This window comes from Felis catus, chromosome C1 (assembly GCF_018350175.1).
Source record: "Felis catus isolate Fca126 chromosome C1, F.catus_Fca126_mat1.0, whole genome shotgun sequence".
In the NCBI taxonomy this organism is placed as follows: Eukaryota; Metazoa; Chordata; class Mammalia; order Carnivora; family Felidae; genus Felis; species Felis catus.
The window spans coordinates 117,315,216-117,327,385 of record NC_058375.1 but is presented as its reverse complement, the minus strand read 5'-3'; the positions used below and the strand labels follow the sequence as shown (position 1 = coordinate 117,327,385).

General features: G+C 59.8%; 1 protein-coding gene across 5 annotated transcripts in view; it reads left to right on the top strand.

Annotated features, from left to right (window-relative positions):
* The window catches only part of GLI2 (GLI family zinc finger 2), a 259,507-nt gene extending 249,018 nt beyond the window's left edge, over positions 1-10,489 (top strand). For all 5 annotated transcript variants that reach the window (XM_023259244.2, XM_045033636.1, XM_045033635.1 and 2 more), the window contains 4 exons: positions 1,371-1,535; positions 2,792-3,073; positions 4,637-4,973; positions 6,254-10,489. In XM_023259244.2, coding sequence (XP_023115012.2) covers positions 1,371-1,535; positions 2,792-3,073; positions 4,637-4,973; positions 6,254-8,673 — 3,204 coding nt within the window. In that variant the 3' untranslated portion in view covers positions 8,674-10,489. The remainder of the gene's footprint in view (positions 1-1,370; positions 1,536-2,791; positions 3,074-4,636; positions 4,974-6,253) is intronic.
* Positions 10,490-12,170: the final 1,681 nt, after the last annotated feature.

The following is a 12,170-nucleotide window of genomic DNA, read 5'->3' as shown; positions in this document are numbered from 1 at the left end:
GACCTAAGAGATTGAGAGGGAGTGAGCCAGGCCAGGGCCGGGGTGAGGTTGCAGCCAGAGGGGGACAGTGCGTGCAAAGGCCCCGTGCTGGGAAGAACTTGGTGGGGTCAAGGAACTGAATGGGGACCAGCATGGCCATAGCAAGTGTGAGGGCGGCCAGCTCACTCAAGGACACGGAGAAAACTGGATTTCATTCTCAGCACATTTTAACGCACACCAAAGTTCTGACCGGGGGTTAGAGCTTTGGTGCCCCTGGAAACAGTTTAAAATAACATTTCCGAAGAGTTTTTAATGATATGGGATGATTCTCACCATGTGTCGTTGATTTTAACAAATGGAGTGTGTAACTAAATACTTGATGTGTTCCCAGTTTGGCTTTAAAACGTGGGGGGGGGGGGCGCCTGGGTGGCGCAGTCGGTTAAGCGTCCGACTTCAGCCAGGTCACGATCTCGCGGTCCGCGAGTTCCAGCCCCGCGTCAAGCTCTGGGCTGATGGCTCAGAGCCTGGAGCCTGTTTCCGATTCTGTGTCTCCCTCTCTCTCTGCCCCTCCCCCGTTCATGCTCTGTCTCTCTCTGTCCCAAAAATAAATAAACGTTGAAAAAAAAAATTTTTAGACGTGGGGGGATAAGGGCTGCCTGGGTGGCTCAGTCAGTTAAGCATGCAACTCGATTCCGGCTCAGGTCATAATCTCATGGTTCGTGAGACTGAGCCCTGCACTGGGCTGTGCGCTGACATCACAGAACCTGCTTGGGATTCTCTCTCTCTGACCCTCTCCCATTCTCTCTGTCTCTCTCTCTCTCAAAATAAAAATAATAAATAAATTAGTTAATTAATTAATTAATTAAACATGGGGATGGGGACGCCTGGGTGGCTCAGTTGGTTAAACATCCAACTCTTGACTTCCGCTCGGGTCATGATCTCACAGTTAGTGAGTTGGAGCCCCTCACTGGACTCTGTGCTGACAGTGTGGAATCTGTTTCCGATTCTCCCTCTTTCTCCCTCCCCTCCACCACTCCCTCCCTCTCTCTCCCTCTCTCTCTCTCAAAATAAATAAATAAACTGGAAAACAAAAACCGGGGATGAGCCACAAAGTCCCCAGAGAGAGACTCATTTCCACGTTGGCGGTGGCTGTCCTCGGGCATGTTCTTCCCCTTTCTCTTTTTGCACTTTTCCGTCTTCTCCGAGTTTTCTACAGCGGCCCGACGTCATGTTCGAATCTGAAAGCAAGGTGGACGTTTCTGTTCAGATGCGTGCTCCTGGGTGCCCCGGCGGGGGGTGGGGGGGTGGGGGGGGGTACAGCAGATGAGGGGGCCCGGGGAGGAGGCAGTGGGCCAGCCCCACCCTCGCTGACCCGACCCACCTCCTCCCAGTTCGAGGGCTGCTCAAAGGCCTACTCCCGCCTGGAGAACCTGAAGACGCACCTGCGGTCCCACACTGGGGAGAAACCATACGTGTGTGAGCACGAGGGTTGCAACAAGGCCTTCTCCAACGCCTCAGACCGCGCCAAGCACCAGAACCGCACCCACTCCAACGAGGTACGCCGGCCGGGGTGCGCACGGCACGTGTGCGTGGGGCCCCGCTGACACTCGAGTAGACGCGCGCCTTCGAGACTTCCGTAGGCCGTCGGGTGGCCAGGTGCCTGATGCCCCTCCCCTCCTCCCTGACCTGCGGTCCGAGCTCAGCACACGTCGGCAGGCCCCCGGGCAGCTGGCACCGACGTGCTGTCGCGGCTCATGCCGTCTGACCTGCCGTAGCTGTCGGCCCCCTACGGATGGGGCACAGGGCGGCTTTTGTCTCCCCCAGCTAGCCAGAGCCCCTGGCAGGGCTGAGGGAGCCCAGGGAGAGCAGTCTGCCGTACTGCCTCCCAGTCCGAGCCCAGCCGCCCAACTGCTTTTGCTCAGGTAGACTCGGGAAGGAACGTTTCTAAAAGCTTAGATACATTTTGGACCCCAAAGGGATTTCCTCCAACGCTTGCAAGAAATCAGAGGAATTCCCAAAGCAATCTAAACCCCGTAGGGCCTCTGCAGACAACAGCTCGCCTCGGCGAGGGGTGTGTGCGTGTGTGTGTGTGTGTGTGTGCGTGCGTGTGTGTATTATATGGGTCTTTTGTGGACGTGGATTTGTAGGATGTGTGTGCGTGTGGATGTGTATGTACATGTGCATATGTGTGTGCGTGTGTTTTTGAGTGTGAGTCTGCACGGACATGTATGAGCATGTGTGTACGTGTGTGTGTGGGTATGGGGGAGTGTCTACACGCGGGTGTGGGGTACATAGGTGTGCGTGTGTGTGTGAGCTCAGGACTGAGGTTCAGAAACCCTGGGTTTTCGTCCTGTTCCCAAGTGACTTCGAGCCTGTTTCTTTGCCTCTGTGAACCTGACTTTCCTCACCAGAGAGACCGGGGTGTTAAATGCTGTCTCGCAGGTGTAACAGAGCAACACGAAAACATCCCAGTGCCCTGATGACAGGGGAGGCAGCAGTCCCACCACGCTCTGTGTCCCCACTCCTTCCGTTGTCTCTGATCTGGATCCCTAGCTAGTGATGAGGGCTTCCTCAACCATGTGCTTACCCGCATGAAAAGACGGCAGATGAGACCAGAGGGGCCACGCTCCTGCAGGCCCGGGGCTGGCGTGGCTCCCTCCGGGCACACTGGCTGTAGATTAGCTCGAGCACCTTCCGACTGCCGGCCGGGCTCTGCCGAAGGACATGACATGGCTTCGGGAGACTGGGGAGCGCTCCCTCTCACAGTCTGCTTTATGTCCCATGCATAACACAGGCCTCCTTCTCTTCCCAGAAACCCTACATCTGCAAGATCCCAGGCTGCACCAAGCGATACACGGACCCCAGCTCTCTCCGGAAGCATGTGAAGACGGTACACGGCCCAGACGCTCACGTCACCAAGAAGCAGCGTAACGACGTGCACCTCCGCGCCCCGCTGCTCAAGGAGAACGGGGACCACGAGGCCAGTGCCGAGCCCGGGGGCCGAGGCTCGGAGGAGAGTGCCGAGGCCAGCAGCACCAGCCAGGCCGTGGAAGACTGCCTGCACATCAAAGCCATCAAGACCGAGAGCTCCGGGGTAAGCAGAGCTGGGCAGTGGAGGCCCCAGTCCATGCCTCCCACCCACCCCCAGGAGGTCCGGCCCAGCAGCACGAGGGCCCAGAGCCCCAGCTGCCGCGTGGGGTCTGCATCGGGGTCCCCCGCTCTAAGTGCATTCTCCTCTCTCCAGCTCAACTTTTCCTCCCTTCACTACCTTGGGCCTCTCGTAGAACCTGTCTTGTGCCACGTCCTATGCTGCTGGGCAGGGCCACGGGCAGCGGGGATGCCTGCCCCCAAGTGGTCATTCTGCGGGCGGTTCCTGGGGTCTGCCTTGCCGACCGGCACCATTTGCGCCACGGTCGGTCCCCTCCCTTCTGTCCTGTCTCTACGTCCTTGCCCCCGTGGCCTCCACTCCTTTTGTTCTAACCACCTGTTCTTTGTCTCCACCTCTTTTTCTCGACTGTACCTCCCCTAAGGATAGACGGTACTGAGGTGAGCAGAGAAGCCCGGTGGGGGTGCGGGCGGGCTGGCGCGATGCGGGCGGGCTGGGGTGCTTGTCCAGGGCTGATGCCTAGGCATGGACTGACTTGTCGGTCCAGGCCCCTCAAGAGCCTGGCAAGGTGGGTTTGGACAGGTAGACACCAAGCACCGCAGGTGGAACCCTGGGGACAGATAGAGGCTGGCAGCAGAAGTCAAGCTGGCAGGTATAGGAGCAAACCATGGGGCCCACCCTCCAGGAGGGACGGGGCCGAGTGGGGGTGTGAGTTCAGGCCACAGAGGAGGGAGGGACCAGCTGACAATGGATCTTGAATGCCAACATGAAAAATGTGGGTCGTGCTGTGGGCAGAAGGGAGCACTGTAGCTTCCCAAGGAAAAATCTGGAATTTGGGGGCTGTTGGCCTAGGAATGAGCCCAGAGGTGCTACATCTGAAGTGAGGCTCGGCCGGGCTCAGATCCCAAGTCCCAGTGAAGGTAGCTCAGGCTCTATGGAGTCCCGCATTGTACACGTGGGCTATGAGCTCTCTGCCCCACTCCGCGTCGGCTAGTTTGGGGTGGCCGTTCGGGCAAGGGCCTGGATCCAGGAGGTCCACCTTCCCTGGTCTTCCTTGCCCTTTCCAACAACCTGCGTCTGGCCTGTTGAGAAAGCAGCAGGTGAGCGGGCCTCCGCCGTCCCTTGCTACATCATACGGCACCTCCCTGTCGTTGGGCACATTAAGTACCCCCCTTGAGGTCATCTTCATGCAGCCGTGGCAGCCTCTGTGGGGGACAGCTTCCAAGTGCCCATACGTTGAAAGCCCCGCATGCAGAGGTCTGGCCCGGACGCTGGCTAGGAGAACAGAGGGGCACGAGGCAGGGGAACGGGGAGCTGTCCGTTACTGGTGCCTTCTGCGAACCGGATGCTTTCCGTCCAGCCACTGACCCTGTCCCAGAGGCAGCACAGGTCCATCCTACAGCTGGGGAAGCTGAGGCTCAGAGAAGTGAGGTGGCCAAACAGAATGATGCTTGGAAGCTCCTCCACGTGGCAGCTTCCTTCCTGGGTGTGTAAGGGCCCGGCGGGCTCTCGCACCCTCTGAGCCTGTGCCCTCTCGCCACGCCCCTGTAGCTGTGTCAGTCCAGCCCCGGGGCCCAGTCGTCCTGCAGCAGCGAGCCCTCTCCTCTGGACAGTGCCCCCAACAACGACAGCGGCGTGGAGATGCCGGGGACTGGGCCCGGGAGCCTGGGAGACCTGACAGCTCTGGATGACACGCCCCCGGGGGCCGACGCCTCAGCCCTGGCCGCTCCCTCTGCTGGTGGCCTGCAGCTGCGCAAACACATGACCGCCATGCACCGGTTCGAGCAGCTCAAGAAGGAGAAGCTCAAGTCACTGAAGGATTCCTGCTCCTGGGCCGGGCCGGCTCCACACACCCGGAACACCAAGCTGCCTCCCCTCCCGGGAAGTGGTGAGTGGAGGCCCCGGGTGCGTGGGTAGGGGCAGGGGAGAGCCTGGGGCGAGCACCCACTAGGTTAACCATCGAATGCCACCTGCCATGGCACCGGATGCCCACAATAGGATGGCTTTTAGCAGCCCATTGCACAGATGAGGAAGGTGAGGCTCAGAGAGGTGAAAGTGCCCTAAACAGACCAACGGCAGAGCTGAGACAGCCCGGGCCATGCATCTGCCGAGAGCACCACGGCCAAGGCTCTAAGGAGGAGAGCAATACACCCCCAGTCCCTGTGGTCAGAAGGAGCCTATGGTCGGAGGGCCATGCCACGAGATGCACACTTGACAGGGAAGGAGCCAGGAAGCGACGACAGAGCTCAGGGTGGAGCTGTGCAGAGGAGGGAGACAGCAGGTCAGCTGAGGAAGAGCACAGAGGACTTCATGGAGAAGACAGCCTCAGGAGGCATTGACCAGGGTCTGACGTGCAAAGCGTCTTCGGGGGCATTTCCTGAGCGCTGACTCTGTGCCAGGCAGTGTGCCCTCCCGGGGACGGACAGCCAGTGTGGTGGACACTGAGAGGCGCCAGCTTTTGCTTGCAAGGAGGATTTGTTGCCCCAGCTGTTGAGGGACCTGCTGGTGAAAGGCCTTCAACTGTCAGCCTCATACAGAAATCGCCTGGGTGGCAGACAGCTGCCTTACCCAAGGTCACCCCTTCCTGGGGTGGCCCCCGTCCAGTGACTGATCCCTGCAGGAGTGTCAGGCCGTTCAAGGCTCAGAGCTCCCTGTGACATCAGCTGTCACTGGGCCTGCGTCACCACACACTTCTGCCTGCGCGCTCTGGGGCCTTTGCTGTCTTCCATGGGTGTGGATCTCAGGGGGCTGGCTAAGCAGCCTGCCCAGTAAACCCAGCCCCTAGGGAGCCCACCTGGCTACACCCAAACACAGAAGGTGAAGGTGCAGCCAGGCTGTGGCCAGGGCCCTCTGGGCTCCCCCCCCCCACACACACACACACATACACACACACACACACACACACACACACACACACACACTCTCCTCTCAATAACCTCCTCCTATGGAGAGGCACGTTCTGTCTACAGGTGGAGAAACTAAAGATCAGACATCAGAATCCAGGGCCAGCCAGCCAGTGGTAGCTAAGATCCCAATCCAGCCTCATTGGTTGAGCGCCTGCTGTGTGGCCGGGCACACTCTGCTGGGGCAAAGCAGGAGAGGCCCCGCGCCCCCACCCCCACCCCCACCCCCGCCTCCCTGGGCACTGACCGCTCTCCTTTCCCGCAGGCTCCATCCTGGAAAACCTCGGCGGCGGCGGGCCGAGCGGGCTGCTGCCCAACCCGCGGCTGTCCGAGCTGTCCGCGGGCGAGGTGACCATGCTGAGCCACCTGCAGGAGCGCCGCGACAGCTCCACCAGCACGGTCAGCTCCGCCTACACCGTGAGCCGCCGCTCCTCCGGCATCTCCCCCTACTTCTCCAGCCGCCGCTCCAGCGAGGCCTCGCCCCTGGGCGCCGGCCGCCCGCACAACGCCAGCTCGGCCGACTCCTACGACCCGATCTCCACCGACGCGTCGCGGCGCTCCAGCGAGGCCAGCCAGTGCAGCGGCGGCGGCTCGGGGCCGCTCAGCCTCACGCCCGCGCAGCAGTACAGCCTGCGCGCCAAGTACGCCGCGGCCACGGGCGGGCCGCCGCCCACCCCGCTGCCCGGCCTGGAGCGCGCGGGTCTCCGGACCAGGCTGGCGCCGCCCGGCCCCTGCGGACGCCCGCTGGGGCCGCGGCGGGGCAGCGACGGGCCGGCGCACGGCCACGCGGGGCCCGCGCCCGCCTTCCCCCACGAGGCGCCGGGCGGCGGGGCGCGGCGGGCCAGCGACCCGGTGAGGCGACCCGACGCCCTGGCTGCGCCGCGGGTGCAGCGCTTCCACAGCGCCCACGACGTGAACCCGGCCCCGCTGCCGCCCTGCGCCGACAGGCGAGGTCTCCGCCTGCCCGGCCACGCCAGCGCCGACGGCGGCCTGGCCCGAGGCGCCTACTCGCCGCGGCCGCCCAGCATCAGCGAGCACGTGGCCACGGAGGCCTTGGCGGTGGGGGCGGACAGCGCCGGGCCCGAGGTGGGCCTCATGCTGCCCGAGGACGACCTCGTGCTGCCGGACGACGTGGTACAGTACATCAAGGCGCACGCGGGCGGTGCCCTGGACGACAGCCCCTCACAGGCCTATCCCCCCGAAAGCACCTGCTTCTCTGAGAACCCCAAACTGCCCAGCCCGGGGCTGCACGGACCCCGCAGGATGGTGGCTGCGGACTCCAACGTGGGCCCCTCCGCCCCTGTGCTGGGAGGCTGCCAGCTGGGCTACGGGCCCCCCTCTAGCCTGAACAAAAACAACATGCCTGTGCAGTGGAATGAGGTGAGCTCCGGCACCATGGACGCTCTGGCCAACCAGGCGAAGCCTTCACCCTTTTCGCAGGGCAACCTGGCTGTGGTGCAGCAGAAGCCGGCCTTCGGCCAGTACCCGGGCTATAGTCCACAAGGCCTGCAGCTGAGCCCGGGAGCCCTGGACAGCGGGCAGGGACACTTTCAGCCCTGCGGGGGAGGCCCCTCGGTGCCTAGGATAAATTACATGCAGCAGCTGCGGCAGCCAGGGACAGGTGGTCAGTGTTCCAATATGACCACCACCGTGAGCCCCCACACCAATTACGGCCAGGCCCACCCCCAGCTGAGTCCCAGTGCCATGGGTGGGACCTTGAACCAGTACCCCCCGTCCTGTAACAACATGGCAGCCAAGCCAGTCCACTTGGGGCTCCCCCAGCAGATGGAAATCGCTCCCGAAGCCAGCATGATGGGCAGCAGCCGCAGGGAACTCGGAATCACCAATTCAGCCCTGGCCGGGATGCCTCCGCTTCACTCCACCCAGAGCTACCCACAGCAGAGCCATCACCTGGCGAACCCCATAAGCCAGGAGAGCTACCGCCAGGGCCCCAACCTTCTACCTGCCCAGCAACCTGGCTTCATGGAGCCCCAGCAGGGCACTGCGGGTGTAGCCGGATCCAGCTTTGGCCTAGTTCAACCCCGGCCTCCCGCCGAGCCCAGCCCCGCCGGCTGCCACCGGGGGGTGCGTGCCGGGGTGCAGCTGGCCTACGCCAGAGCCACTGGCCACGCCATGGCTGCTGTGTCGACCCATCAGGAGATGGCAGATGCGCCCAAGGGAGCAATGGGCGGCGTGGTGTCCCGGCCTCCCCAGCCCCCCCCGCAGGACACGGGTGGGGTCCCGGACCACAGCATGCTGTACTACTACGGCCAGATCCACATGTATGAACAGAACGGAGGCCTGGAGAACCACGCAGGCTGCCAGGTCATGCGGCCCCAGCCACCGCCGCCACAGGCCTGCCCCGACAGCGTCCAGCCCCAGCCCTTGCCCTCTCCAGGGGTCAACCACGTGTCCAGCACTGTGGACTCCCAGCTACTAGAGGCTCCCCAGATTGATTTTGATGCCATCATGGATGAGGGCGATCACTCGAGCTTGCTCTCAGGCACCCTGAGTCCCAGCCTCCTCCACAGCCTCTCCCAGAACTCCTCCTGCCTCACCACCCCCCGGAACTCCCTGACTCTGCCCTCCATCCCCACGGGCATCAGCAACATGGCGGTTGGGGACATGAGCTCCATGCTCACCAGCCTGGCAGAGGAGAGCAAGTTCCTGAACATGATGACCTAAGTTCCCAGCCCCTGGCGCTCCGTGGAGTCGGAGGAACCTTCATTTCCCAGAGCACGGGAGTTCTAGTTTGTCTTTTTCCAAAAAAAAAGTATTAAATAGGTCTGAGGGAGTTTTGCCAATGGCCGGTCCGGACCACAAATGCTTTAAGGGCAGCTTCGTGTGCAACCTGTCTGGTCGTCTTCGGGATGGCTTTTCAGAACACTTTAAAAAGTCTCAACAAGAAAGGCAAGGCAGGAGCGAAAAACTCGTTTGCACAGTGCTTCCCAGCCTTTGGTGTTTATAGGACCAAATTGTTCTGGCTTCTTCACCTCTGTCATTTGGCTAATGAGGGATTACGCTGGCCAAAGGCTTTCCAAGTACATGAGGAAAGAGGGTAGAGGGAACCACATTTGGGTTTGAATCCGAAAGCCATACTGGATATTCTAATCCAGGAAGAGAAGTCTCTCAAAGTTCCCGTACCTGCAAGGTAAAGGAATTCCTGGCCCACTGGAATTCTTCTACGAAGCTTACTTCTTGAGGCCTCTCGCATCCCTGTGCCACAGAGGAAGAAACCCGATTTTTACCTGGATGATTTGGAAGCACGTCCTGATTCCAGGTCTGGTAGAGCTGGCATCTCTACCCCGCAAAGCCAAGTTTGCGACGGGCAGGCTGTTCAAGTGTATACGAATGACTAAAGAATGGAAGCATTGCCAGAAAAAAAGAAAAATTGTAGTGCTTGGGGCAAGCCCAGAAGCTGCCCTAGCCTCTCCAGACCGTGTTTACAGTGTTCATGCATGTAGAATGTAGCCCTTCCTGGAAAGAACACTTCTAAATACCTCGGGGTGGCTGGAGCTGCTGTGGGCTAGGGATGGACCCAGGTGAGCCGACGCCTGGCACGGGACCTCCAGAAAGTGGGAGAGCGCCAGGGACGCGGCCTCAGGCCACCCTGGAGATCTCCCACAGGAAGAGGAAGTCGTATGTTTACCCAATCCTGTTTCTCCGATGCACTGTCCGCCCCCTTTGCCACGGAAAACCCCAGGACTTCAATGGCGGCCTCTGCCCAGTCTCCCCCAGGCTGTGTTGTCCGCTTACCTGCAGCCCAGTGGTCTGTGCCAAGGTACAACATGACGTCCCGGGGTCTTCTGGGTTCCCTCCCCTCTGTCCTGTTCATTCCGCAGAGCACGGTGACCTGCATGGTGTTTTTGGTGGGGCTGAGTGGGTGAAGGGGTTGTTTCCTGGGACTCTGAGGGACCATCCCTGAATTTTCCTGTTCGCTGTGAACAAGCCCCACCTGGAAGTGGAACTTGGGACTGGTATCAGAAGACATCGTTCCTGAACATACTGTAGGGCGAATGGATGCCTCCCCCCTCCCCCCACCACACACATACACACCCCCCCCCCACACCTTTCCCACGCTGAATTTGTGGCGACCTGGCCAAAACCAACCACACCACTGTGAGCCTGATGGTAACCGTGACCCTGGCCTCGGCCACGACAGGGCCAAGATTTTCCCTGGGCCCTCTGCATCCCAGAACATCAGACGCTTTGTTAGGGTCCAGAGACAAAGCCAAGTCCAAATAACAGCCCTGGGACCCCTCCGAGGGCGTGGGCTCCGTGGCGGTGTTCGTTCACTCCCTGAGCTAGGATTTCACTAGCCGTCCCCAGCCTGTGTATAACCTGTACAGAAGGCGTCGTCCCTGAAAATACTGTAGGTGAACCATCCAGCCAAATTTATATCTCCAAAATATTTAGCTTTTTCTACATGCTATGAATTGAGATGACACACTCAACTTGTAAATAAGTCTTTTTGTACATTAAAAAAGTAATTTTTTCATAATTTATTTTGTCTATCTGCTTTGCCTTGACAGTAGTTAATGAGAACCCGGGCAGTAAATTTGGTGCATTTGAACAGAAACTAGGCTGTATTTTTTTCACCACAGTGTCAAAATTGACTGTCCCGCCTTCACCAAGAAATGTTTAATGCTGAGGCATTTACTGGCTGTTTGTTGGTTGTCTCCGGGGGCGAGGGGTGGGCAGGGTTTGACGATTTACAGTGCCTCTCTGGCTTTCCTTCCAGCGAGCTGATCTGAACATCTAGGTTGGTTTGCTGAGAACCATGTTCCAGGCACATTTCCAAGCACTCGCCCCAAGCAGTCCTCACGTCAGGATTCCCTCCTTGACAGGCAATCTGATGAGCACATTTGAGTCAGGGTGGGGGTCGGGGGAAAAGATCAGCACCCCCCTGTGCTCTGGTGCAGGCACAAGGAGAAAGGACAGGCAGGTGGAGCCCCATATACCCAGCAACCAGCCTTGGGCGATGGGCCCTGTGGGCAGCAGTCATGAACAGGAACTCAGCCCAGGAAGTGACCCTGACAGGTGCACAGGGAGCACTCTGATCTAGCAAGCCAGCAGTCAACCATTAAGCAGTGGCTAGCCCACTACAGAGAACCTCAGGGGGCCAGCGCGTAAGGCATGCGGTCTGAGATGATTTCTGGGACGGAAGAATGAAGAGGAGGGCCTAAGGCTGGGTTGGAGAGAGTAGAAGTCACCTTCTGTAGGGCTGGGTGCTCTGGGCCTCTGAACTTCCTTCTCTCTATGAGAAAAACCTTGACACCCAGCTCAGAGAGTCCAGAGCCAAAGCCATGTGGAGGGCATTCGGCTCTGCGGCTTGGAACCGAGTGGACTAAAGAAAGGCTGTCTGGTAAAGGTAGGAAGCCCCCAAGGAAAATAGAATTTAGCAGGCTGCCTTTCTACGGGGCACCCCAAAGTCTTCCCTGTGTGTCTGGCCAGTTTCCTGATGGAAAGACTACAGCCAGAGTCACACTCCCGGCCTCACTCCTCCCCAGGGAACAGTCACTTAGCTGACTGCACCCTCGGGAAGAGGAGCCAAGCATGCCTGGCCGGGCCCTAACTCTGCCTCCTTCAGAGCTTATCTCGTACCTTCTCTGCTTCACTACATGGGAAGTCTCTGGAAGCAGCTCTGCCCTGCTCTGGGGGGTGGGGGGGGAGGGGTCCGAAGTTATTCAGTGCTGCCTGAGACTTGATGAATCGCAGCACTAAGAAGTGCATCTTGGCCGTTCAATGAGCCCCATGTCCCCATCAGTTCACTATGGCCGGAAGCATGCTGTATACCAATACCCGCGAAGCTTCTGCACAATAAGCCTCTGGGCCAACTGAGGGTTGGCTGATCCAGGTTGGGCTGGGCCAGGCACTTCTGTGCATCAGCCGCAGGAAGCTAATCCAGTCAGCTTGGCTGGGGAAGCACGTATCTGCCTCACGTGGCTCTAACCCTTCTCCTAGGGCCAGGATGCTGGCCTGGCCATTGACTTCTTGTAGCAACAGCAGGTGCACAAGAAAATAAACAGGAAAGTGACAGTCTTCTTTCAGCCTCTGCTCACAGTACACCATGGACCACCTCATTCTTCTGGCCAAAGCAAGTCACGTGGCCAAACCCATCGTCAGTGACATCGGCAGGTGCTCTCCTTCTGCGGAAGGGAGAGAGAGAGCAAATATTTCTC